Source organism: Zonotrichia albicollis, chromosome 18 (assembly GCF_047830755.1).
Source record: "Zonotrichia albicollis isolate bZonAlb1 chromosome 18, bZonAlb1.hap1, whole genome shotgun sequence".
Taxonomy (NCBI): domain Eukaryota; kingdom Metazoa; phylum Chordata; class Aves; order Passeriformes; family Passerellidae; genus Zonotrichia; species Zonotrichia albicollis.
Genome location: NC_133836.1, coordinates 10886632 through 10913376, shown reverse-complemented (window position 1 = coordinate 10913376; position 26745 = coordinate 10886632). Strand labels below are relative to the sequence as shown.

The 26745-nt window shown below is 43.6% G+C and overlaps 1 protein-coding gene across 6 annotated transcripts; it reads left to right on the top strand.

Annotated features, from left to right (window-relative positions):
• Window positions 1-539: 539 nt before the first annotated feature.
• On the top strand, window positions 540-24894 carry PATZ1 (POZ/BTB and AT hook containing zinc finger 1). 6 transcript variants are annotated; one of them, XR_012583097.1, is made up of 7 exons: window positions 540-2432; window positions 4761-4824; window positions 7802-7873; window positions 10221-10392; window positions 16046-16183; window positions 17952-19148; window positions 20454-24894. XR_012583097.1 is itself a non-coding variant. In XM_074554429.1 (6 exons), the coding sequence occupies exons 1-6, from the start codon at window positions 1147-1149 to the stop codon at window positions 18368-18370; spliced, it is 2151 nt and encodes a 716-aa protein (XP_074410530.1). In that variant the 5' UTR covers window positions 540-1146; the 3' UTR covers window positions 18371-24894. The 6 variants fall into 6 exon arrangements, 5 of the variants coding, with proteins under 5 accessions (XP_074410530.1, XP_074410531.1, XP_074410533.1 ...); XM_074554429.1 differs by having other exon boundaries at window positions 17952-24894; XM_074554430.1 differs by lacking the exon at window positions 7802-7873 and having other exon boundaries at window positions 17952-24894.
• Window positions 24895-26745: the final 1851 nt, after the last annotated feature.

Here is a 26745-nt window from a genome sequence, read left to right as displayed (position 1 = left end):
CGCGCTCTCCTAGCGAGGCTGAGAGTTGATCGCGTACGGGGGGTGGGGGTGAGAAATGCAATGAAAGACCGGGGGGAGGCCGGTCTGCGCTGCAGCCCCTGGCCCCTCTGGGATCGGCTCTCCTCAGGCGAGCCGAGGAGGTGGGGGCCGCTCTGCGCCTCTGCAGCTCCGGGAGGGTTTGCATTGGACGATTCGCGCCTGGGGAGGGGGGAAGGTTGCCTGCAGCCCCCCCCGCCGGCCCCTCCTCCTCTCTCCAGCGGGAGGGGGGTCTCGGGGGCGAGCTGCAGCCCGGATATTTGGGGGAGGGGGCGAGCGCAGCCCCACCACCCCCGTGAGCCGCAGGGGGGGGGCCTCGCTGCCGGCTCGGCATTGGAGGATCGGTGCTGGGGAAGGGGGAGACTGCAGCCCCCAGCCCCCGCGGGCGGGCGGGGTGGGGGCCGGCCTGCTGGCTCTGGCTGCTCTTGCATTGGCGGATGCGGGGAGGGAGGGGGGCAGGAAGCGGGGGGGCAGGGGGGGAGCCCGAGTGGCTGGAGGGGGGGTCTCCGCGAATAGGGTGGGGGTCTTCTCGTCCAAAGAAGAGAGGAAAGTTTGCGGCGCCGGTGGTGAGGGTGCGTCGAAGCGGGCGGGGCCCGGACCGGGGCCGGCGGCGGCGGCGCTCGGTCGGGGAGCAGCAGCCGGGGGGCCCCCGCTGGATTTTTGTAGGGGGGGTGGTATCGCCCCCTCCTTCTCCTCCCCCCAGGGGTGAAAGTGCAAGAGGAAGTGCAGCCGCTGCCATCTTTCCTCCGCTCCAAACACACAGGGACGGACGGAGCCGGCAGCCCGGAGCCGCCGCCGGACCCCCGTCCCTCCCGGCTGCAGCCGCCGCGCCGCGCACGCCCCTTCCCGCGGCGGCTCCGCGGCCGCAGCGCCTCGTGGCGGCCGGGCCCGGGCGGGGCTCGCGCGGCCGCGCGCGCGCCTCGGCCGCCCGAGCCTTTTGTCTCGCCCCCCCCGCGCCGCGCGAGCCCCTCGCGCTGTGCAGGGAGCGCCGCGCGCGCGCCGCCGGCCCGGGCAGGGGCGGGGAACGAGCAGGAGGAGGCGGCGCGCGCCGCCGGGCGGCCCGAGAGCGCGCGCGCCCCCTGCGGGCGCCGGCGGGGCGGCGCAGCCCCCATGGAGCGGGTGAGCGAGGCCGCCGCCTGCGGCCCCTCGGCGGGCTGCTACACCTACCAGGTGAGCCGGCACAGCGCCGACGTGCTGCACAGCCTCAACCAGCAGCGCAAGAACGGCGGCCGCTTCTGCGACGTGCTCCTACGCGTGGGCGACGAGAGCTTCCCGGCGCACCGCGCCGTGCTGGCCGCTTGCAGCGAGTACTTCGAGTCGGTGTTCAGCGCGCAGCTCGGCGACGGGGCAGGTGGCGGCGGCGGCGGCGCGGAGGGGAGCGCGGCGGAGGCGGCGGCCGGCGGGTCTGCGGCGGCGACCGGCGGCGCCCCCGGGGGCGGGCGGGAGCTGGAGATGCACACCATCAGCTCCAAGGTGTTCGGGGACATCCTGGACTTCGCCTACACGTCGCGCATCGTGGTGCGGCTGGAGAGCTTCCCGGAGCTCATGACGGCCGCCAAGTTCCTGCTGATGCGCTCCGTGATCGACATCTGCCAGGAGGTCATCAAGCAGTCCAACGTGCAGCTCCTCGTGCCCCCCGCACGCCCTGACATCATGCTCTTCCGTCCGGGGGCTGCCGACCTCGGCTTCCCTCTTGACATGACCAACGGTGCCACTTTGGCGCCCAATGGCAATGGCATCGCTGGCATGCCTGAAGACGAGGCCACGCGGGCCGCGCTCAGCGCTGCGCAGTCCTCCCTCCCTGTCCTGCAGGGCGTGGACCGCCTGCCCATGGTGGCAGGACCTCTGTCCCCGCCGCTGCTGGCCTCGCCCTTCCAGAATGTTGCTGCTAGTGCCCCCACTTTAAGCACCAAGAGGGGCAGAGGGCGTCCCCGTAAAGCCAATCTCTTGGACTCCATGATGTTCGGTAGCCCAGGGGGCCTGCGGGAGGCAGGGATCCTGCCTTGCGGTCTCTGTGGGAAGGTGTTCACGGATGCCAATCGTCTTCGGCAGCACGAGGCTCAACATGGGGTGACAAGCTTGCAGCTGGGCTACATAGACATCCCACCCCCGCGGCTGGGTGAAAATGGTGTTCCTGGTCAGGACGACCCCGACGCGCCTCGAAAAAGAAGCAGGACGAGGAAACAGGTGGCCTGTGAGATCTGTGGCAAGATTTTCCGGGACGTGTACCACCTGAACCGGCACAAGCTGTCACACTCTGGCGAGAAGCCTTACTCTTGTCCGGTGTGTGGCTTGAGGTTCAAGCGGAAAGACAGGATGTCCTATCATGTTCGATCGCATGATGGCTCTGTGGGAAAGCCCTACATCTGCCAGAGCTGTGGAAAAGGCTTTTCCAGGTAAGAGAGCGCTTGTAGGGACATTGACACAAACAGACCTAGGGAGCTGACTTTCCTGTCCTTTGGAAGTGTGCTTAGGATAGTTTGACTGTTCCACTTTAGAATATTTAAAGGAATGAGACTTCCATCATTTCCTCTGAGATGCTGTTCTGCAGTCTCTGGGAAGGGTTTAACAGTAATGAAGCCATTGAACTGGGAGTCAGTGGCTTCTGGCTAACGTTCCAGCTTTGTCCCAGAGCTGGTGTGTGCGTGTCCTTGGGCAAGCCAGCCAGGCTCTGCCTCAAATGACTCTTCTGTGAAATGGATATGGAAATAATTACCTGCCTCACAGAAGTGCCTTGACATCGCTGATGTGTAGGTAGCTTGAAGGTGCTGTTGAAGTGCAAAATAATACATCTCAAGATTATTATTTTTCTCGTATCCATTTTAAATTTTCTTTTTCTTAACTTCCCTTCATTTCTCTTAGTTCGTAATGTTTTTTATCACCCAAATGTGAAGGAAGAGGTGAGATTTCAAAGGCTGCAGCATCAACTATCTTTTAATACATGATCTTTGTGTCCTTTGGGTTTACATCCTTCTGAAGGGGATCCTGTTTCTGCCCTGCAACATACGTAAGATCTGTGCATTTAATGTTGCTGATTTTTTGTTGTCGCTGTTTGTGGGAGCTAATTTAATAAGTAGTTTGGTACACGTAGTTGTTTTAGTGGTATCTTATAGTCCTGAGTTAATGAATTCGAAACTTTTTTGGAAGTTTTCCTCTCGCTTTGAGTGTAGAAGTAGTGGGGGAGGGGGATGTACTCTGCTATTTCTGTACCAGCAGTCGGTTTTCCACAGCACTTGATTTGCTCTGACGTGAGGCAAGGACTCGAGATCTGAAAGCAAATCAAAAGGCCACCAGGCTGTGTAAATTGTGGAATTCTGCCCCTGCTCTTTTTTTGATAGAGAGACTTACGTTATTGAAATCAATTATGAAAATGTAGCCCCCCCCCTTTTTCTTTGAAATCGGCAGTAATTAGGGATTCCTCTTCATAAGGACTGCAGATTGAGTGATGGAAGGTCACAAAATGAAAATTTCATCTGTGGCTAGAAGTGAAAGTACTTTTCTTACTATAGCGCTACCCGGCATCGAGTGCCAAGTTTCATTGTTTTCATTGACACTTAAAGATTTCTGCTGTTGCTGTATGAAAGGTTTTTGTCATTAAGGGGAAGTGAGACATCCACGCTGAGTTCTTGTTTTCCTCATCAAGTTCACGTGAACGGGCGGGAATGCTGTTACAAAAGTTAACAACAAACCCGTTCGCCTATCTGTAAAACCGAAGTATGAATGAAAACTAGCGACTCTTTAAATTTCAGTGTTCACTCTTAGCAGCAGCCAGAGGAAGCTGGAAGTGTGCTGTGTAATTTCAGTGCCCTTTGCTGTGCTCAGCAGCGCTGAGGTTGCTGCGCTGGAGGCACCCAGGGACCCCGAGCAGTCGGTGCGGTTGCACCGGCCCAGCCCCGCTGCACCGCGCGGCCCGTTCGTGTCTGCGGGGCGTGAATTCCAGCCCGCGCCCTCTCATTGGTGCCGCCGGGAGGTTGGGGGAGGAGAGGCTGGAGAACTTGTTTCCAAGCAGTTTTGCTCTCATACAATGAAAAGCTTTCTTCCCACTAGGAGAAACTCCCACCAGGACAATCTGCAGCTCTTCAGTCCTTTCTGCTTCCAAGTAGGCTCTGCTGGTTGTGAAGAATGCTCTAACTTTCTACAGTAATGATTTGCTCTTCCATTGCACCTTCTAGTTGGAATATTCAGAGCACTTTATTTGTATTAATGCAGTCTCCCTACCAAGTTGTAAGTTAAGAGCATTTTTTCATCTTGCAGGTGGAAAATGTGTCACAGCAGTAGAGTTTAGATAGTCTTTTTGCAAGAGGTGCTGAAAGTTGGCTTTTTACATCTGTGTTTAGGCCATAAACCAAAAGGGTGTGATTTTCAAATATTGAGCAACTGTAAATCAAAGTGCCCTGATTATTAAGTTCTAAATATTCTAAATAGGATTTTGGATGGGAACATGCAGGCTTTCAAATCATAACTTGTATTTCCTATTTCCTCTGATCATTCAGTCCTGATTTCTTCCTGAGAAAATGCTGCTTTTTAGCAAGCTGCAGAGGGTACATAACAAGGTAGAGTCCCAGTTGTTGACAGTCTGGTTCTTGGAAAGTTAAGTATCACTACAATTGTCATAATAGATACAGCACTGGGATATTTTTTTCTTTTCTTTTCTTTTCTTTTTTATGTTAAAATTGTAACTTTAGTATTTGTTTTAAGTGTGCTTATGTGTGTTTTCCTTTAAGGCCAGACCACTTGAATGGACACATCAAACAGGTGCATACCTCAGAGAGACCTCACAAGTGTCAGGTAGGAGCCACAGGGGTTTAGACTGATGTTTGGGTAATCTTTGGCATTGCATTTATATGTGCAGACCATTTTGAAATACCATGTATCTATGATTTGGGATGAATGTGTGTAAAGAACAGTGTTCCACAGTGACATCTGCTTTACATCCCTCCCTTCCCCTCTCACCTCACCTACACCTTTGGTGCTCCTGCCTGTCCCCCTTCCCCTGCTGTGCTGTCCCAGTCTCACCCTGGAGCTCTGACCCAGCCACTGGCCTTGGAGTCCCTGTCACTGATGATTCCCTCCCTTTTTTTTACTTCAGTTGTTGCCATCAGGAGGCTCCAATGCTAATTTCATTTTTTAATAATAACTTTAAAAATTAGTAAATTGTAATTATCATAACATGTCAATATACTGTTTTTTAAAATTGCATAGCCTTCAGAACATTGCACTGAGCAAAATTGGAAGCTTTTCTATCTCAGGGAGAATATGAATAATGACACCACAATATCCTTTGCTGTACAATGTCATCATGTTGTATATGGTTTTTTATAGTTAATAAGGTTTGAAAGATCAAATGAAGGAGGATACTTTGTAATCCATTTATAGAAAGATTTAAAAGGTGCCTGGAAGTATCAATTAACACAAAGTTGAGAATCAGCTTCCACCATCACACACTGCCATCAGAGAGATGTTGGGCAAACTTTTAAAACAGTTGTTGGGCTAACAATCTCCATGCTTGGCTTCTGAAGAAATAGTTAATATTTGTCTAAAGAAGCTGAAGCAAGACTCTATTCTTTTTATTCTTTTTTTTTTTTTCTTTTGAGGACAGTGAAGGTTAGAGGATTTTTTCCTTCTAAAATATTTAACCATGTTTTATGAAGCTAGACAATCCCACATGATTGCTGCCTCCTGATCTGCATTGTTGCACGTTTTGACACCTATATTTCCTTCAAATTGTGAGAGTTTTGAAACATGTTGAAATTTTAAGAATCCTGAGAAGTTTTCCAGACAGCTGCAGCCATCTAAAGGTTTCTGTTGACATCCATATGATCTGTGAAAGCCCAGCTCATTTGAAAGTCAGCCCATAGAGCTGTCCCATTGATTTAACTGCATAAAGCCTTACATTGGCTCAAGTGTCTTGAGATGATTTATGGGTTACAGATTTATACAAACCAGAAAATTCCACTCCTAAAAAGAATTCACAGTGTGGGGACAGTGAACTGATGATGAATGTTTACATCCCAACAGGAACAGACACCAAGATTACTGAATGAACACTTTTACAGATAACACAGCTGAGAATTGTCCTTTGCCAGCTGATGACTGATAATTCTTTTATAGTTTAACCTTGATTTAAGAATATTAAATACAAACTGTGTGAATCAGAGGATACACTAAGAGCTCAGAAGTAAAGAAACATGGAAGCTAAGATGGCACAGCCAAGCTCAAGTCCATTTCCTTGCACACATGTATTTTGTGATAGCAATTTCCAAGAGCAGTCTTTCTTACTGTGTGTTATCTAAAGTGCCATAATACTGTGCACTGCTCATTTCAGCTAACAGGTACAGCTATAGGTTACAATCACCAACACAGAGTTGAGATTGTCCTTCAGGCTTGGGTTGTTCTTGATTTTTGATTGCTTAGCCCTGCAGAGTTAATTTTTCGTGAATCTTAAGGTGCAGAAAATTTAATGACCTGTTGTATCTTTGGAGAAAATGCTTTGCAATATCCTATCAGATTTAGAAAGTCTTCTTGAATATCCCCAGATCTGCTGTACATTGTAGAAGCCACAGAGGGGATGCAGTCACTGAGAACTTGTTCCAAATATGAAAACTGATGAATAAATTGATGATGTCCTCCCTGTGATTATCAGTTATGCATCTGTTCCTTTATGTGTATCTAACATAGGATCTGGCCACCAAGAAGGAAAATAGCTTCATATTGGCATGTTGTTTGCCCATTTTCCATTCTCTTTTTCCATTGATTTTGTTTGGCAAATTAGCTCCCCCTGAGAGCAGCCTGAACAGCATTGAGGATCCTTTTTGAGTCTGTTTAGTTCCTGTTGAAAATTCCTGTTATTGTCATGCTTTGTTTATGTTTACTGGAAAAGAGAATTACTCCATAAACAGCAGAGCACTCCAGAATCCTCTGTTGCAATGGCATTTTTGAAATTTGTGCTCTGTTGTGATTTAAACAAACTGGCCATTTACCTGAGCTCTAAGGTATCTTTGTAAACTGGTGATAATGTTTTGTTGGTGTGGCATCACAGCACACTTTGGAGTACCAGAAAGTGGGAAGGTGTCAACCCAACTTCAGAATGAATGAAAGTATGAGAAACAGGACAATTTTAAGCTGAACATCCCTGCAGCAGCAATAGTTTTCAGTGCTCAGTTTGTAACCCTGCACTCATCCCCTGAAATGACAGCTGTGCTTCCCAGATCTCTCACCAGTATCCTGACTTGGCACCCCTGATACCAAAGCCTTACTCCAGCTCTGCCAGTGCTGTTCATGTGGGCTCAGGTTGGGGAACATCTCCCCAGAGCCAAAGCAGCTGAGAAATCAGATCCAGGGCAAATGGCACTCTGGATCTTTTCCCCTGGATTGTTGCACTGGTGAATTTAGAGTTTTTTCCCCAGTCTGGCAGTTGAGTTCTGGCTACAGGAGAAGGAGTGAGTCTGGTTGGTGGCCAGAATGGGGCAGCTCAGTTTCTGACCCCACGGGATGGGGTGAAGCTGTCAGTGTGTGAAAGTCAGGCTGCAGTCTGGGAGCAGTGATCTGAAAATCTGGGCACATGAAAGAACAAGGGGAGAAAACACAAGTTTGCTCCTCTCAGAGACAAGACAGGTTGTTCATCAGGCAAATTAAATAAAATTAAAAATGCTGGTTAAAGTAAAGCACAACTTAATTGGCATCCCAAGTCCAGTGCGTATCCCATTGATTTCAATGCAGAATGAGTTTCTTCCTGTCCTAATTTCTCTTACTTCCTGCCTATTAGCAGGAAAATGGCAGCCACCATGGAATAAGCTCAGAGACATCCACATCCATAGAAAAGTTGAAACTTCAAGAGGTATTTCTTAAACAATGTTTTTAAACTTTATATATTCTTTTTGATCTATTTATATACCTGTACAATGTTTGATAGGAAAGCACTGGAGAGTTTTCTTCTATGATTAACAATTAATGACAAATACTTAGCACTCATTTAGCACTTCACATCTTTCATAAAATAAAACTTTTTTTTCTCTATACCTTTTATAAATATTAACTATTTGAATATTAACTTTGGGATTTTCTTTAACCCTAGTCCTGTCTCCCATTGTTATGATTCAGCTAAACTGGTTCTTGCTTTTTCCACTGGACTTAATTATTGTTTTTAAGCTTTGTTGCAGATATATTTATTATATAGCTTATCCAAAGGTGAGCTTTACACAACTCAGCAGCAACAGTGAGAAATCAAACACATAAATTTTTATATTGCTTTTGCCTAAGCTTTCAACTTGCTGAGTTCACTGTGGGATAGGTTTGGGTTTACTTTGGCATTGCTGTATTTATGTGATTTGTCTCTGGTCTGCTTCTCATTGGCTAAAGCACTCCCAATGCTCGGGTATGGACCTGCCTGTGGCTCCATTTAGAGTTATTGATGATGGATCTCTTGGCTGTCATTGTTGATACTCTAGTGATAAATCTTTAGCTGATAGCCAGCAGATTGATTGGCATCAGTGCTGCCATCCTGCCTTAAGAGAGTGCTTACCTCTAAGAACACTTTAGTAAGTGAAAGCTGCACCTGTTTTGCTCAGTGCTGTGTACTGAGATCACAAATGAAGAGAAATCTTTCATGTTTAAGAATTTACCTTTTAAACCTCGATACTTGTAATTTATGAATCTTTGTCTGGTGAGCTTAGTTAAACTGTGTATGTTGCAGAAATCCAGATAATTTTACTGTTGCCCTTTCAATTTCATTAAGTCCTGATCCTCTGGGGTGTTAAGTCTTGTGCTTGCTGCAGAGCAGCCTCAGCTCCATGGGAGTTTTCCACACTTGAGCATCTCACAGGATGGAATGAGTGTAAGGCCTGGTGGAACTGATAGGTGCTTTTCAGCTGCCTTCAGTGGTTTTTGGATTAAGCTCTTGATTAACTGAATTCTATGTAATTACATTGTTCTCTTCTGTATTATCAGTTCCACTTACTTGAATTATAATTTTGGAATTTTACTAAGATTGTTACTTTAACAAGTCTTTTCTCTGTTGAAACAGTGGTTTAATTACACACTGATACTTAAAAATACAGTTTATACCCAGTTCCCAAGACAGTGAGCAGCCTCATATTATTTTTTGGAGGGTCTGGTAATATCTCTTAAAACTGTGATATTTTCTATGAAGTTGGTGTAAACAAAACACTGTACACTCTTGAATGTCACTGCTCTGGCTTGGTCTGGTTGTTCTGATGTGTGTTTGCTTTTGTTTCTCCTCTTGCACTTGTGAAATGGTTTAGGCTATACCTCTACTCCCTTGTGCAGCATATTGCTGGTGATTTATTTCCCCTCACACATTAGAGACAGAGCAAGCCTTTCAGGCCTGGCAGGCCACTGGAGCAGGCTGTGGGCACAGCCTGCCTGCCCATTGCTGGGGTTGGAAAAATGGCAGGGAGCCTTCACTCACCATGCAGATTTCAGCTGGAAAGTGGGCAAATAGAATCAAAATTACCTTATGCCAAATGAAGCTTGTTTTGTGGCACTAAGTGCAATATGATACTTTGACCAGTGGTAAGTTAAACCAGATTACAATGTCGTGCAGTTATTTTGATATCTGCTCAGTTTTGAGGCTTCACTGTTACAGTTTGTCTGCACTGCTGCTGTGGATACCAGGATGACTCTTCCACTGTCTCTCATCATGTTGTCATCCCAGATAATTCTGTGATCCTTTGTTTGTATGTCTTCACACTCCAAAAGAATTCTGTGTGCTGAAGTTAGATTTATGTCATCAAAGAGTAGAATTGAGGAAAATGACAGAGAGGACATTTGAGTGGTTTAAAGTGATAGTAATGGCTCAGTAAAATGGCAGAACTTATTGTAAACACAGCAAAGTGGTTTCTGCTATTTCTTTTGTTAAATATTACTTAAAATTTTAATATCTTTATCCTCAGAAAGGAACTAAAACCTTACAAGTCTATCTTGGAGTAAGTTTTACTGTCTGTAGTGTGTCAGAGCTGTTTTCTTGCTGCTTTAATTCTTTTGAGTGGTAACATTACAACTTGTGCAACGTGTTGGTGTTCTGAATTTTTTATCTGGGGGAAAATGCCTTGTGCATCATCATGCACAGTACCTAAGGTATTTACTCTAAAGAATACTAAATCTATTCAGCAATGTCAGTGCTGTCAGCAGAGCTGCTGAGTCACATGGTTGTGTTACACCTGCAGACCTGCAATGCTTCCTTTGCCACGCGGGACCGGCTGCGCTCGCACCTGGCGTGCCACGAGGACAAAGTGCCGTGCCAGGTGTGTGGGAAGTACCTGAGAGCAGCATACATGGCAGATCACTTGAAGAAGCATAGTGAAGGACCAAGCAACTTCTGCACTATCTGTAACCGAGGTAATGAAGAAACTGTTTTTAATTGCACTGGGATGGGCCAGCACCCGAGGGGAGCTGTAAAGGCTGCGTGACTCTCTGCAACAGGAGGAGGTTGTACCTTGTTTGTGTCCATACTCTGCTTTTGCTGCTGAATCCTTAACCCTGAAACTGATGGAGCACAGATCTGGCCTTTTCACATGGCTCCCAAAGAAATCTGAAACAAATTTTATTTGCTAATAGCCAGCTCCCTCTACAATAACCATGCTTACTTGCATTGCTGCTGTTCAACGTACATCTTCTTATTTTTTTTTCTATACCTGATTAGACTGGAGCCCTTGCAGTCAGTTTGGAAGACTGTTTTTGTATCTTTGAAATACACAACATGGAGCCCTTGCAGTCAGTTTGGAAGACTGTTTTTGTATCTTTGAAATACGCATCAAGTTGAAAATCATACATTGAACATAAATCTACATTGTGTTACTAAGTATTACTTAACCTCCTGGTGCAACAGAGTCAAGCTGCTTCTCCCTCTTAATTGCTTTGTGCTAATGTACATTTCTAAAACATGCTTTGTAAACAGCACTGGAAATGTGGTTTACCTTTATTTGTACAAATCCAGCTTTTCACAGTTAGAAGGGACCCATAAAGATCACCAAGTCCAACTCTCTGCTCCATGCAGCACTATGTAAAACTAAACCATCTGACTAAGCTTGTGAAGCTTTTCCATCTTTTTTGGTACTCTTCAGTTGGAGAGAGTTGGAAATTTAGGCTTTGTGAGATGTAAGGCAAGCTGGAAAAATTATTTTTGACTTACTGGTGTTTTTTTTTGAGGGATTGATTCACAACTTCAAAATGCCTTTTTGGCTCACACAGGTATCCATAGCTAGTAGGTGTTAGAAGAGATTGCTGCTGTGTTTTGGGATTTGTTTTTTTCTGATGAGTCTTTTTTCCTAACATGTTCTTTTTTCTAGTTTAAGAGAGGTGAAATCTTTTGAGAAAATAAAGCTCTCCTGTGTTTAATGTGCAGACTGTACAGGGAGCTTGTGGAGTTGATGAGTAATGAGACATTAAATTGCAAGGGAGGTGTTTCCTTGTTAAACAGTCTGGAAATGCTGAAAGTGATGTTATCAGTGGGAATGGAAAAGGCATTTGGGTTGAAAATCTTCAGGTTTTGAAGCTCCAGGTAGATGGTGTGAAATGGAGCTTGCCCTCCTTTGCTTCTGAAAAACAGAAGTTTAGGCTTATCCTGATTCTTTTTGTGGCAACAACATGGAAGATGTTGTGTGAGATCCAGGTGCTGTCCTGCTCCCCTCCCGTTGAACATAGTGCCAGACAGAAACTCAGATGGGCTGGGAGGAATTGTCTTGAATTTCAACTGAACTACCACTGGATGTCACTGCAGCTCTTTGGAAATGGAGCCAGAGTGACAAAGACAGACCCGGCATTCAAACAATGAAATGACTGAGTGGTTTATTCACATTTTACAAGTCTAAATGTACAGTGGGAATTGAAATAAAATATATACTTCTGTAGAAGGATAGGGAACCTGTTGTACAGCAAACTTTAAGCAACTACTTTCTTCCTACAGTTTGTGTATTTTATGGGAATTGTCACAATTGTCTGCTGTGAATTTCAGTTTGCATCAGGATTTAAAAAATGTAATTATGAATAATGAATAATGTTAAGTTTCATAGGAAGTGTTAAAATTCATAGGAAGGGTAAGCTACAGACTGGATTTATCAAACAGCTGTGTTGTAACTCATTGCTTTAGGCTGTAAATTTTGATTATAGATTTATGATCAATGACAGCAGAATTTTTAATCCCAGGTGTTCTAGAATCAAAGTATAATGTTCTTTGTTTTAAATAATTCTTTTCTAAACTGTAGAGCCTGGCAAGAGGAAGTGTAATGGGAAATTTCTGGATTACAAATACCTGTTTGATAGGCACTGGTGCAGTTGGGAGGCCCACACAGTAACCTGATCACAGCTGTGCCATGGCTCAGCTGCTTGTGCAGACACATTTTGTTTATTCTTCCCGTGGCTAATGTGCTGCTGTATTTTTTAATTGAAACTTAGCTGGTTCTGGATATAGTAATTGTCAGCCTCTGGATATAGTAATTGTCAAGCAAGAATGCTCTGCAAGCTCAAGCTGCTTGGGGAGAGAACTTTGGATGTTGGCCACTTTAAAAAAAACCAAAAAGTGGATGGAAAGGTGCCATTCCTGGTGTTAATGACAGCCTCAGACTCCCTGAGTTTATCCCACTGGACTGAAGGCTTTGCTGTGGGCCTCAGTGAGGTGTCTGGTGTTGTTTGAAAGGTTCAATGGCTGTAGATGGGGTGGAACTCAGTACCTGGCAGAAAGGAATAGGCAATAGTTTGCCATGTCAGGTGGCTCATTTGTTTATCACACCTATTTCTCTTACAATGTTGTGGTGTAATTTTAAAAAACTACCAGCTGTGAGTTGTTTTTTCCAGGTTGTGTCATTTCTTGAGGTCTTTATGCTTGGAGTACTCATGGAAGCAATTAAATCTTGTTTAATCAGGGAAACAGTGAAGTGGTTCTGGGGGGTTTTGCATTGGGTTTTTTTTTTTCCTCCTGGGATTTTGGGGGTTGTTTCTCCTTCTTTTTTGTTTGGTATTTTGTGGTTGTTGTGTGTTTTTTTCTTTAAAGAATTTGTCTAAAATGTGCTTAAAAAATGAATCCTCAAGCCTCACATTTTTAGACAAATTCTCTTCAATCGGTTTAAATAAAGAAGACGTGCTCCTGTTGTGTTCTTACACAATCTTATACCATCCTTAGGAACTTTATTTTCTTGGTTGGGCTTTTTCAAAGTATTCCAGAGATTGATGACTTTGGTACTTAGTAATGACACCTGCAACTCAGAACTTGGGAGTTGTTTCAAACACATAGACATTGTTTGTTTCACAGAATCAAAGTAGTTAGGAAAAGGGTGAGTATTCCAATCACAAATGAGAATTTATTTTTTCACGCTGAGTTCTTGTACATTCATGGGGGACAGAGTCCAGTAAATAAAGTAAAAAACATTTTCCTCATGTTCCAGCTAAATCCAAATGACAATTTTTGAACAAGGAGCATCCTGCAATTATTTCTATAGTTTATCTCCTTATAGACCTTATCTAAGAGATCAAGGGACAGGTCCCATTTATATAAAGGAGATAATTTTCTCTCTATATGTGTTTTTAATATTGGTTCTTCTGGTATGAAGAAATAATCTGTCTTGCAAAGTGGAGAGATGTGTATGAGTAAAGCAATAAATACATTCCTGCTCTGAAAAACACTGCCACTTTATCCTCTGCCTTTGCTCTGAAAGAGATTTTAAGAGTGAAGGATGATGGTGTATAAACCCCCATCTTCCTAGGACAGGCATTCATCATTAAAGCCTGGTGGAGATAAAAAGGCCAGTCCTAAGTGCTTCAGGAGAAAATGAGGATGAAAACAACCCCAGCAAAGTCTCCCTTTAACCAGTTTCCCATGGAGCAGTTTGCATTCTTAGGGTTTTGATGGAAGTTGATGACTCACATGTTCATCTGCCAAGTGCATAAAGGGGAGCTTACACACTTTGCAGCAGTTTCCATTCTATAAAACAATGAACTCTACAAATAGAACTGCAGAGTTCAGAAAAACCCCTCTGTGCAGAGATTACAAGTTGAGATTTTCCTGTGTCAGTTTGGTGTAGAAAAGCACTGAATAGCTGCATGCAGTCCTTTTTTAATGGCTGGCAGGGAGATTTGAATGCATTGCTGCATGAGAGGTTGATCTCAGCATGCGTGTGGTTATTGGCCACGTGTGTGAAATAAGGAAAGCACCTCTCAGTGGAAGTGTCACCACTCCATCTGCACACTGTGCCCTTTGCTCTGCCAGTCAAAGCCTGGTTCTTTCAGGTCTGCAGTGAATTTTTGGTATTTGTAGGAATATATTCTCTTGCTGCCCAGTGAGATTTTCAATGCAGCATTTTGTGTCTGAGGGTAGGTCTTGCATTATTTCAGAGGATATTATCCTTACATGAATTCCCTGCATCACTTGGCCTCGGTGATTCTGCTCCATTGTATTTAGGGAGTCACATGTTCTTGGTTTTATCAGTTGTGATGTATCTCCCTTCTGTACTTTTATCTTCAGCTCAGGGGTGCACAGGAGCTACCTCTGGTTCATTCTCAGCAGCCTGCCCCTTTTCCCTTCAGCAGCTTGCTGTGGGGTTCTTTGCAGAACCTGTATACATAATTCTTAATAACCTCTGGATAAAAGTCAGGGTAGAGGGATATTCTGTGTGCTAGGCACAGGGCACATTCATTATTAAATTCAGCACCTGAAACTAACAGCTGCAGTCAGAAAATCCACCCCAGAGAGGTGTGTAGTACTTGCTTTGCAGCATTCCTAATATATTACTATATATCATCAAATGTAGATGCAGTTATATCACTATAAAAATGGCTTTATGGTAGAAGATCTACTCATATTTTACGGAAATTATTGTTATGAAAGTTCTCTTGCAAGGACTTGTGCTGCAAATGCTGTATTGGTTTAAAAAAATCTAGGGCTTGGGTTTTCTCTCTCCAGAAAGGGAACCTGCAGCTCTGGGTCTGCACTGGTGCACCTGGTGCTGTGCTCTTTAGTTTTTAGTGGGAAATATTTCTAACAAGAAAGTGCCATAATACTCTGTTCAAATATAACAGAAAGTTAAGCAGCTTGGTGGTGGCAGCTTTACCTCTGTAGGAAGTCTTTAAAACTCTGCCTCATATATGGTGCAATGTGCTAGTAGTGACTGCAAATCTTATTCAGGTTAAATTTAAAAACTTTCAAAGTATATGTGAGATAATTCATTGCATTAAAGAAAAAATTACATGAGACTTAAAGAAACATTTTAAAAAGCACACAGACAAATGTAAAAACCTGCTTTGTTCAGAAATCAATTGTTTGATATATATGTTTTTATTTTCAGTGTTTGGTGCTTACAGATCAGAGCTGATAAAAATACTGAAATTTATTTTTAGTACTTTTTGTTAACTGTAGACAAAATATGAGTTCTAGTATATTTTTTTAAACTCAGGGTGAGCTGACTGCAGGAAATATTTTTCAAGAATTACTGTTGAGCAAAAGTGTATACCTTAAAAAGTCAATAGTTTCAGCTTTCTGCCTTCTAGAAGTCACTGTAAGTGCTATAGAAACCTAAGGGGAAAAGCACACTAAACCAACAGGGGTTCTCAATAGATAGCATTCCTTCAGAGCTTAAGAGCACAAAATCTACTAATTGGAACTATCTTCCAATGTATTATCAGATGACAAAAATATTTTTAATTTAAAAAAATAAACCAGCAGAAAAATGGTGAAGAGACGTGGGTGCCTTTTTGTATGATGTCTCTTCTGCCTTTTTTCCAGAAATTTCATGTCACCTGCTAGGTTTGCTTACACAGAGTTTGTTTTTAAGGAGGCTGCTCTCTCTTTGTGACTAACAAAAAGCAAACTCAGTCTGATGAAAAGTGTGCATTGCATTTCTGCCTGAGGATGACAGGACTCCTACGTGAGCATGTCACAGGGAACTGGTGGAACAGCAGCTTTAAAACAGGGAGCAGGAGCAAGAGAAAGATTAAAGGAACAGGGAAGGCAGATGTGTGTCTTTGCTGGTGGCAGGATCTCATCTCCTTTTATCTTGTTTAGGTTTCTCCTCTGCCTCCTACTTAAAGGTCCATGTTAAAACCCACCACGGTGTTCCCCTTCCCCAGGTCTCCAGGCACCAGGAGTCCATCCCGAATGGGGGAGCAGCGTTCCACTGCGTCAGGACCTATGGCATCAAAGGCAAGAGACTCCTGCTCTGCACCTTGCTGCTCTGGGCAGGGCTTTGTGGTGTGGGTGTCGGGCTGGGCACGAGAAACGGGAGGGAAAATACTGGAGAGGAGCTTAGGGAGATGCAGAGAAATTCCACAGCACCACGTAGGGTGTAATGCTGTCATTGGAGAGCCGAGTTAACAAGTCTAGGGGAAGGAAACGGGCACACAAGAGTATGTGAAGCTTTGGCAGCTTCTTCAGTTTGGAAGATTGAAAAAGCCATGTTAGTTCATCTTGACCCTCTTCCTTGGAGCAGTCAGCATCTGAATTTTGCCTGAGGGCAAATTTGTTAGTCCCACTCCCCTTGAATCTTGCGTCAGTCAGAGCCCGTTTGTGGTTTTGCTAGGAGCCATACTGTACATGCAGCCAGCTGTCTGTAGCTAAACTTACACTTGGAAATGCAGCGTTGGGGAGGAGAGGTGAAGGGTGATAATGGTACCAGTGCTTTCTTGTTTTGACATTCATTTAACTGGGGCGGGGAGAAAAAGTTGTTATTGTAAGCATAGCCGAGTTAAGCACTGCTTAACTTCTGAATAAGGAAAGCAGTGTGTTTGCCTGTGTAGAATAGCTTTGTGCTTCTGGGTTTGAGCTGTCAGTATTCCTGGTGAAAGTGAAACATCAGAAAATTCTTCAAAGCCATGGTTGTTCTGGTTTTTTCTTGCCCAGGAGAACACAGAGGGCTGGGTTGAACAAACACTGTGCCAGCAGAAAGCTTGAGTTGTGTAATTTTTCTGTTGAAGTCTTGATAGAGTTACTACAGAAGCCCTTTAGTTTTGGGTGGTGTGCTGACTTAACAAGAGATTTATTCCAGCTCAGTGGTGTATTGATTTCATGCATATCCTGTTAGGTTTGTAATGCTGAGTCCAGAGCAAATCTGTCTTTTGGGTTGTGCCAAGTGGTTCTTTGGTCTCTCAGAGTTAATGGTAGGTACAGCCTGTTTGTATTCAGAGACTCCTTTAGTGTCTGGGTTTCTCACGCTCATTCACATGCACTGAGCAAAAAAGTGTGGACAAACTTCCCTGGCATAATGCCAGAGGAGAATGGGGAACACTCCAAACATACCAATGGCTTTGCCAGGAAATATATCCAAATAACTTAAATAATGTCCCTAACCTCTCTGCTGTTTCACACTGCAGTGTTTAAAGATAGAACAATTTTAGGTTGTGAAGTTAACTTCTAACAGTGTTGCACTTGTGAAAAAGAGTTTCTTGAGACTAAATGGAATTGCACTTCTTAAATTGCAGTAGCTCCTTGCTGTTTTGCTGAATGTTTCCAGGTTTCTTCACATCTTGCTGCAGCCTGTTGTACTTCATGAAGTTTCTAGGCTCTCCCCCAAAGTATCAACAGCATTTCAGGAGTATGCAAGTGAATTACACAGTTGAAAACTCATCATTAGGACCATCCTTTTGTAGTGTCTGAGGTGTAAACATTGTGAGACATCCTTGGGATTCAAGAAGTGTTGTATGAACCAGAGAGGCATTATGGTTGCATTCATACCGTGACAAATCCCTGATGAAAGCCCAGCTGTTGCTCTGATAGCAGCCTGGTGGTTTGGAAAGGGGACCTGTGCTCAAGGGCTCTGGGATGTGAGGGATTGGATGTTAAGTGTGTATCATTCTGTTGTGACAGGCATTCATGTGATCAGGTGGTAACCAATCTGATTCATTTTAATGCATGTTAAATATCTTCCTTTGGGAGCCAAGATTCTGAGAACTTCTCTCTCTTCTTTTTCCTGTAGAAGGCCAGAAATGTTCACATTCGGACCCGATTGAGAGTTCTGATTCATATGGAGACCTCTCTGACACCAGTGACCTCAAGACTCCTGAGAAGCAGAGCACCAATGGGTCCTTCTCGTGTGACCTGGCAGTCAGCAAAAACAAAATGGAGATGGAAGGAGAGAAGAAGTACCCGTGCCCCGAATGCGGCAGCTTTTTCAGATCCAAGTCTTATCTGAACAAACACATACAGAAAGTGCACGTCAGGGCCCTTGGTGGCCCTCTGGGGGACCTGGGTCCTGCTCTGGGATCCCCCTTCTCACCCCAACAGAACATGTCTCTTCTGGAGTCCTTTGGGTTTCAGATCGTCCAGTCAGCATTTGCATCATCCCTTGTGGATCCAGAGGTCGACCAGCAACCAATGGGGCCAGAGGGGAAATGAGATCAGTTGGATCTTAAAGCAAAGCAGCAGTCTGGCTCTGATGATAAGATGCTGTGAATGAAAAAGGAAATAATGAAATTTGGTTCTATAGCTGAGAATTTTTTATTCATTTTAGCTTCCTTCTTTGTCTCATGCCCTACCCCACCTTTAAACCTTCACTGGGGAGAGGGAGAAAATGCTTCTTTAGCTGATGAATTACAGAAGATGGTGGCCTTGAATAGGAGATATGACCCAAAACAAATGGAGCTTTAGAGGCTGCTGGTGGTGTTTTCCTTGTGTTCTTTGAGAGTAATCAAGAGTTACCAGCACTGGTCTGAGTGAGACAGTCCCAGTGACCGAGGCACCCGGGGAGCTGCAGCTACAGGGAGCTGTGGTTTTGTTCTCCCTCTATTCCCCTGCCCTCCCTAAACTCCCCCAGAAAAACAGTAAGTTTAAAAAACAGACCCATTATTGAATATAACATTAAGTCAAATGCCCCATGGTTCCTAGCAGGTTACAATGCAGTTGTCCTTTTAAAACCAGAAACATTTAAAGAAGGTGAGAGAATTTGATCCCCTTCTGCCTTTGTGAGGCTGTGAGTGCTGCAGCAGGACTGAACTGCTGAGAAAAATCACCTTTCAGAACAGGTTGTTTTTATTACTTTTGACCATTAAACTTGCTGTCAGGTTTTTAATTCTTTATTATTATTATTATTTTAGGACCTGTTGTAGTGAATTGCTACTGAAAAGCCAGTCTAAGGCGGTACACAGAGCACTCGTAAAGCAGCAGTCACATTAGGGTTAGTATGAGATTTTTTTTTTTAGATGTACTATAATTAATAACTTGGCTAGTTGGTTGTTTTAAGTCTATGAAAGAAATAGTTTTTATTAAAATAAAAAAAAAAAGAAAAAAAAAAGGAAGGAAAAATACCATTACAGTCTGGTTGACTGGTGCTCATTTTTCATGTGGGGACCTAGGGGATGAACACGATCAGCTCTCGGGTTAACACTATGTACCACTGACTTGTTTAGTGTGAATAAACCCAGGGGTTCACACAGTGATTTTGGTTTAATTGGATTGGACTCTATTAAAGAAGTTAGTATGTTACTTTGCATCCCCTCGTTTTGTCTGGTTTTTGAGCAGTTTGGCCACCTGTCCGAAAGGTGTGCAAATGAGAGCCAGTAATGAAATGTGAATCCCACTCTGCACTGTGCTGTGTTCTCAGTGAGCTGGGCTTTTTGGCCAGTTGTGCTCTCCTGATCTGTCTCTAGTCAGGTTTGCAAAAGCCACTGTTACTCCTTTCTTTTCCAAATGAGGTGGGAATTGCAAACAGCATCTCTTTGAAAAAGAATTGACTACAAAATGCAAAGAAACTGCACTCCAGGCTGTTGGACATTCCATTTAATCTGAAAATATCACTTGTGCAGAAATAATGTCCTTTCTTGACCCTCCCTTTCCTTCCATGTAACTAGTCATGGTTTTATGTACCAAACCCAGGTATAAATGTTGTTTAACACAGGGTTAGAGTTAGGAATACTCTGAGTTTTAATTATGGTTCTGCTGTTGATGCTCAAAGTCACATAGAACAGTTTCCTGAATTTATTCCTTATTTTCATATCTGTGAAGAATCTTCTCTACATCACAATTGTTGAGAGTTATTGAGCAAAGGTTTAAGTAGTGATTTGGTAAACTGCTTTGTGTATTGATTGTTTCTAAAAAGGCCATTCTGAGAGCCCATGTCCTGCCCCAAACGTGCATCCCATGAAACAATGTCTGCCTCCATCATTAGTGCAGTGCTGGAGCAGGACAGACCCTCCTGGGCCAGGAGATCTGTGTGTGTAAATGTGCACAAAGTGTTCTTGTGCCACTGCCTGCATTGCCCAGGTGCTTCTAACCCAAACCCTGCAGCTGATGCTTCACTGACACTCCCAATTTGGTTTTATGTTAGAATTAGAGAGGCCTTTGTAAGTACATGAATTTTGGAATTATTCTAAATTCTACAGAGTTAGAAGACCCAGATTCCCTCTTGTAAGAAGTTACTTTTTGTACTTGCTCTCCACTATTATAAATCAAGGATGAATAATCAATGGCTTTCTCTTTATAGCACCAGCACTTTCTAAATTGAGAGCATGTTGCAGTGGACTTGATGTTTTGCTATTAATCTGTGTTGGGAGACTGAAGGACATGTTCTTCTCCAGTCATCTCCTCCCAGAATCCTGCAATAGGTATGAGCCTCATGTAAAAGGAAAAACCAGTGAAACAAACAAACCCCACCACTAAAGCTTCATGGAATTGCTCTTGTACTGGTAAGATTAGTAGAGAGGTAAAACCAGAAAATCTTAGACAAGTGACAAAACATTGTAAAATATTTTACAAATCTAGTGCTGAGACAACCTTGTAAGCTCCTGAGCAAATCAGGAGAGAGGCTTTCCAGTCAGCACAACAGTTTGTTGGGATTAGCAAATGCAGCTGCAGTCACTGATTTACTAATAGCTCATAATGAATCCACAAGGGAAATTTCTGTGGAACTGAGGCTGTGTGCTGAGAGACAGAAGTTTCTGTCCCCAGTGTTCCTACAGGCACTCAAAGGTGCATTAATCATAAAATTCAACTCCAAAAGCAAGTCCAGAGTACAGAACACTTTCATCCTACATTTATTTCCCCTGACTTTAGTGTTACAAGTGGGTTGAATTTTGGCTGTATCTATCAGAATTTAATTTTGAATGCTACAGAATTTGACCTGGTGAAACAAAAGCCTTTATCTGAAAACCAAGCCTTCAAAAACACTGTGTATTCTGCTTGTCAAAGAAAATGCTTACTAAGTTGTCATGAATACATTGAATGAAAACTACTTACTTCTCAGTCTAGTGGACAGGGAAACAATTAGGCAGGAGGTTAACAATCCTGAAATGACAGTTCTAGATCATCCTGGTGTAAATGGGAGAGATTTGTACCAACACAGGAGGCTGCTGCAGGCCAGTGCCAGCAGGAAGTTGGGCAGATCTTTAGCTGTGCTGTGTTTTCAGTGCTTTTTGCTTCTTTGGGGGCATACTGTTCCATTCTGGACAGTCATTTAATCTAATGCAAATTCTCTCTATTCTGTACTTTGGGAAATGCCTGTTTCTTATAGAACATGAGACAGATCCAAACAGAAAACTCAGCCTCACAAGTCCAGAGTTCAAAGGGAAGTATGTAACATGCCTTGTTGCCATTACATTGGATTTTTAATTGCTGTGTAGATGATAGTTCTGATTTGGGCCACTCTCCCTTCCTTGCTTTCCCCTTTGCAGGGACTGCAAGCCAATGTTTGAGTTGGTGATGTCAGGAATGAAAGTTCAGTTCATGCAAATTTAAATCATCAGACTTGCAGTATTTATTTGTATTATAGGAGTCCCATAACTCTCATCTGAGGCTCAAGCCTTGTGTATTAGGTATGATGAAAACATCTTCAGCCATTCATAATCTAAATATTAAAGACAGACAAGAAAGGAATAGATGCTTATAAGAGAATGAGTGAAAGATAAAGGACTAAAAACTACTTGCATGCATGCTTAAGTGTTAAATGGGAGGGCACAAAGTTCTCAGGCTTTTGTTGCCTGAATTTATAAATGTCAATCCAGAACAAATGCAAGGTAAAGCAATTTGATGTGAATTCATTCCCTACTCAGTTAAATTAGGTGTCATGACCTTGCATTTGTCATGTCTTAAATGTGTGCAAACAGTGTGGCTCACCTGACACATGGCCATGTGCGTGGGAGCTCTCAATCCTAAGTGATTTGCCCATGATGATATGGGAAATTGATAGCAGAACCAGAAATTGAACACAGATTTTTCCTTCTCTCAATCCAGTGCCTTAATTATAGTAGGGCAAAGTATTATATGTTGGGGGGATGGGTTTTTTTTTTGTTTTTAAAGCCTAGAATTATTAAGATGGTGTGGAGTTGGTCTTCCTACCAATCTTTTGAATAATTGTAAATGCCCAGTCACAATTTTAGACCTGTTTGAGTGCCAGTGACTTAGGGAATATTTGTTATTTCCCATGTATTCCCTGAAATTATTGTTCCTCCCTCAACTGCTGTCAGCAGTAAGGAATGACTTGAATAGAAGAGCTGTGTAACTGAATGTCTATAACTCAACTAATTGAATTGCTAGTATGAAAGCTAACCTAGATTTTGTAGGCTCTGTTGTAACTTTAGTGTCTTGTTTTTTCACTAAATCTTTGTTCCTAGAATTCAGTATCTAACCTTACGTCTTGAGTCGGGAGTGGGGTACCACTTTCAGCTTTAATTTTTTTTAAGGTGCTTGCTTGAGGAAGTAGATGCCAAAGTAAATTTCAAAGGAACTCCAGACTTCAGTGTTGGAAGAATGAATGGAGAGCAAGAGCTCTCCTTGGGTTTCATGAGAGATAAATGGACAAAGTAAAAAACAGCCACCAAAATTCCAAGTAGTGAAACAGGAAAGGTTTTTCTTTACCACCCACAAAAATAATAAAGTATTTTCAATTGTCACCATGGCATAAAGTCTGAGAGCAAGTGCCAAACAATACAATGTGCTGGCTTGTTCAGCATTATGATTATACCTTAACAGCATTGTCAATACCCAAATGTAAATTAAGCCAGCTTAGTACTGCTCCCCTTTTTCTTGGGCACAATACCAGAATTTTATTTGAACAGAGCAGAAGCTCACAGTGAATTTCTGAGCTTAGGCTCTCAATTCTACCCTGAGAGACAAAACAAATGAGCAAGAGGGGGGAAAAAATAAACCCACAAGGAAAACTTGAAAACAAATTCTGGAATTTGTTTTGCTCCAGTGTCTCTTGAAAGAGCCGCGTTTTTTAATCCTGAACATCCTTTTCAAAACAAGATCCTTCAGCTGTTGTGAATGAGCCCTTGGGAACTGATTTGGCTTCCAGCCCAATGTGCTGCAGCTCCCTGGCCCTGTGAGAAGGCAGCATGTTCCAGAGGATCCACAGGGAGGGGCAGGCAGTGCTGCTGGGCTGCAGCCACAGGTGCCAGCACTGCAAAGTGTTCTGTGCCCGCTGCTCTCATCCTCATCCTCATCCTCCCCCTCCTCACATCCTGTGCATCCTGCTTGAGTGTGTGCAGCTCTGCAAGGGCTGCTGGCTGTAAAACAAACAGGAGCTATTTGGCTAAGAACTGGAAAGAGAAAGCAGCACTGTAAAGGGTGCTGTGCCATAACTGCAGAGATGCAGCCCAGGAGCAGGAGCCCTGGCTGTGAGGGGTTGTGGTGATGGTTGTTGGTTATGGCACATAGTGAAAAACCACAGCTGTGCCCTCTGTGGTGGCAGGCACCGAGGGCCTGTTTGCCAAGAATTAACTCTCTGTGTCATCTCTGGCCTCTTCCTGTCTGTGTTCCTGTCTGTGAGATGAGATGATGATAACCTTTGGGTGAGAACGTGCCAATATTTAATTGATGTGCCATATTGTGCTGCACTGTTGTATTGCTGAACTCTGTCACAAATGTTTGGCCTCACTGACTTCAGATGTAATGCAAAGTTAAACAACCATTTGGCCACATTTTTCCTGAAAGGTGTGATACTTAAATGTATTTAAAGACTGCCTGGCACTATTGATCTGCTCTCAGGGTTTATGTGAAGGAAGCTTTTCCTGGGTGGCCTCCATACTGGTACTGCAGTTTTGGAGACCTGGAAGTGCTCTGAGCCAGGATATGCTGAAGGAGGGAGGTAACTGCAGTCTCAGTGATGCTCCAGTGACTCCCTCCCAGCTCCTGTGTTCATGTGGACCATGGAGTCACTTCCTGCAGCCATAAATGCTCTTGAGCATCCTGCAGTCACATAGTGACCTTGGGTAGGTGATTTTATAATAAATCAATCTCATGCTTGCTAATACCTTTTTGGCTGCTGTGTCTACAAACTGGTGCCTTCTCCAGGCAAATTTTACATGCCCTCTGCAAAGTTGTCAGACTGACTGCTGGCTCTTGAGGAATCAACCAAGCCTTGCTCTTGGGCTCAGAATTTTTCTTCGGTACTGTTGTAATCTGAAAGTTTGCTGCAATTAGTGCAAATACCAGAGTAAGAGAGAAAATAAAAGGCTGTTCTTAGATGTCTTGTAGAGTGAACAACTGAAACATGAGTGTGGGATGAGCCAGGAAAATTGGTATTTTTCCCTGGCTGCACGCCATATGGAAGAGACAGTGCCTTGGAAGGGAAGGAGCAGAGAAGTTTGCCATTGGCTCTGATGAATCCCAATCCTGCTTCTACTGAAGGTGCTGGGAATCCTCCCATTGTCTTCAGTGGAGCAAGAAAGGATCTTAGGTGAGGATGGATGACTCTTTCCCTACTTGAATGAAGTCTCTTGCCTATTTATGGGCCTGCTTCTATTGAAACCGAGCCTGTTTTAGCCTTTTTGGGTTCTTAGGGACCTGTTTGTATAAAGCAACTTACCTACCTATCTTTTTTTTTCTATTGTGTGTATTTTTTGTATGTTCTGTTGGAAGGTGAAGCCTCTGTAGAAGGGGATACAAAACCTGATTTTTAAATAGTAATAAACCAAAAGAGAATTAAACTCTGCAGGCTGCATGCATTCATTTCCTGGAGATGGAGAGAACATGAGTATTCTCTCATCACAGAGATGGCCTGGACTTCTCATTTCTCAAAATCTTCCCCTTTCCAGAGACAGTTCTGCCTTTGCACATTTCCACAGCTCTGTGTGAGAATTCATAGTGTGGTGGGCAGGTTGCAAATCTGTGTATCAGGATTGCCTTATTTTGAGTAGGCAATCCTTTCTCTGGCACTGTGTGGTGAGGTTCCTCATTTCAGCCTAAGTGGATGGAGTAACAAATATCTGTGAAATTTGGTATTGTCCTCACTGAATGGCAGTGAAATAAAACTGAGGTCATATAAAATAGAGTTTTGCTTCTGGCCTGCCTACCTCAGGTGCTGAAGTCAAATGCAGAGTGTTTTAACTCCACACCCTTATACACTAAAGAAATAAGTGCAAGTGTTAAGTCAAACTTTATTAAACCTTTGTTTCTTCCTGGCTTTTTACCTCCTCATGGTGTTACCAGACGGAGCCTTAACTTTCTAAAAGAATGGCAAACTCAAGACCAAAATAACAACAGAGGTTTGCCTGTTCTGGAAACATCCTTAAAGGAACAGTGTGTTTGCTTTTGCAAATGGATGTAAAAAAGCCCATGTGCCTATGTCAGTCATGAAAAAGGCTGTCTCTGCATGCTTGTGGCATGTGTGTGACCCAGAGAAAACACAGATTTGCTTTCTTCAACAGGAAAGAGAGGGCAGCTTCCCAAAATAAACAACTCCTCCCACAGCCTTCAGACAAACACCTGTGGAGTCTTTGCAGTACCTGTGGTTTTATCTGCTTTCAGGTCAGCTGAGAAACAGAATCCAGAGTTGTGAGCTCTGCACTGTAAATGTCCCTGAATCCTGCACTTCATGAGGAAGCAGCAGTAGCTCCACTGCAAGGTTTGGACTCTGCTTCTCTGCTCACACTGAATCACTGACCCATTACCAAATGAGTCTCTGCTCTGCCCTCATGCTGATGACTCCAGTCCTGGTCCCAAAGCCCTAGAGGGAAGCAAATACGTGTTTGGATTTTTTATGTGTTCAAGTTTTTAACCTTACAGCCTTTCTGATGGCTTGGGATAGAGGTCACATGAGTGGTGCTGCTATTTAGAGTAGGAGTTTTGCATATTTAAGTGCAACTTTAACCTCATGTTTTTCACAATGAAGTCTAACTATTACTGTGGTAATATTCCATTATTATTGAGGTTTAAACAGCAGAGTTTTGGGCTTTCACTGTGAAACTGACTTCCATAATGAGTGAAAGATTGGTAGAATATTTAATAATCCCACCCAATTCACTGGAGGTTAATTTGAACAGATATCAGAACAGAAATCTTTATTCCTTTTGAATTAAATCTCCAGATGTTTTGATGCTACACTTTCACATTTCTCATGTGCAAATAATAAACAATTATTTTTAGGTAGGCATTTTCTAACAAGAATAAAATGGGTTATCAGACTGCTCAGCTTTGCCAGGTGCTGCTGGGCACCACTGTGGTTTGAGATGTAAGAAAGTTACAAAAGTACATTTATACCTTAAAAAACAACCAAGCAACAAATTCTCCTATTTTAATGAAGTCCTACATTAATGCTTATTTGTACTTTCATCTAAGTCAGTGCTACCTATGTAGAACTTGAGAACATCTCCTGCATATCTGTCTCCAGGATTCCTTCCCCTGCAGAACCATTTCATAAGGTCAGAACCATTTCATAAGGTAGGTATTGGATGTCTGAAGCTTCCAAAGTGCTTTGCAGACATATAATCATTTCTGCCTCTGTGACATAAGTAATGCTAATATGGGGAACCAAGGCAGAAGCTTGCCTAAGGTCAGGC

What these genes read in the sequence shown, in the direction of transcription:
- PATZ1 (XM_074554429.1), top strand. Translation starts at nt 1,147, where the DNA reads ATGGAGCGGGTGAGCGAGGCCGCCGCCTGCGGCCCCTCGGCGGGCTGC. An exon ending in TGTGGAAAAGGCTTTTCCAG is followed by an intron (nt 2,433 to 4,760) that starts GTAAGAGAGCGC and finishes TTTTCCTTTAAG; the next exon opens with GCCAGACCACTTGAATGGAC. An exon ending in AAAAGTTGAAACTTCAAGAG is followed by an intron (nt 7,874 to 10,220) that starts GTATTTCTTAAA and finishes TTACACCTGCAG; the next exon opens with ACCTGCAATGCTTCCTTTGC.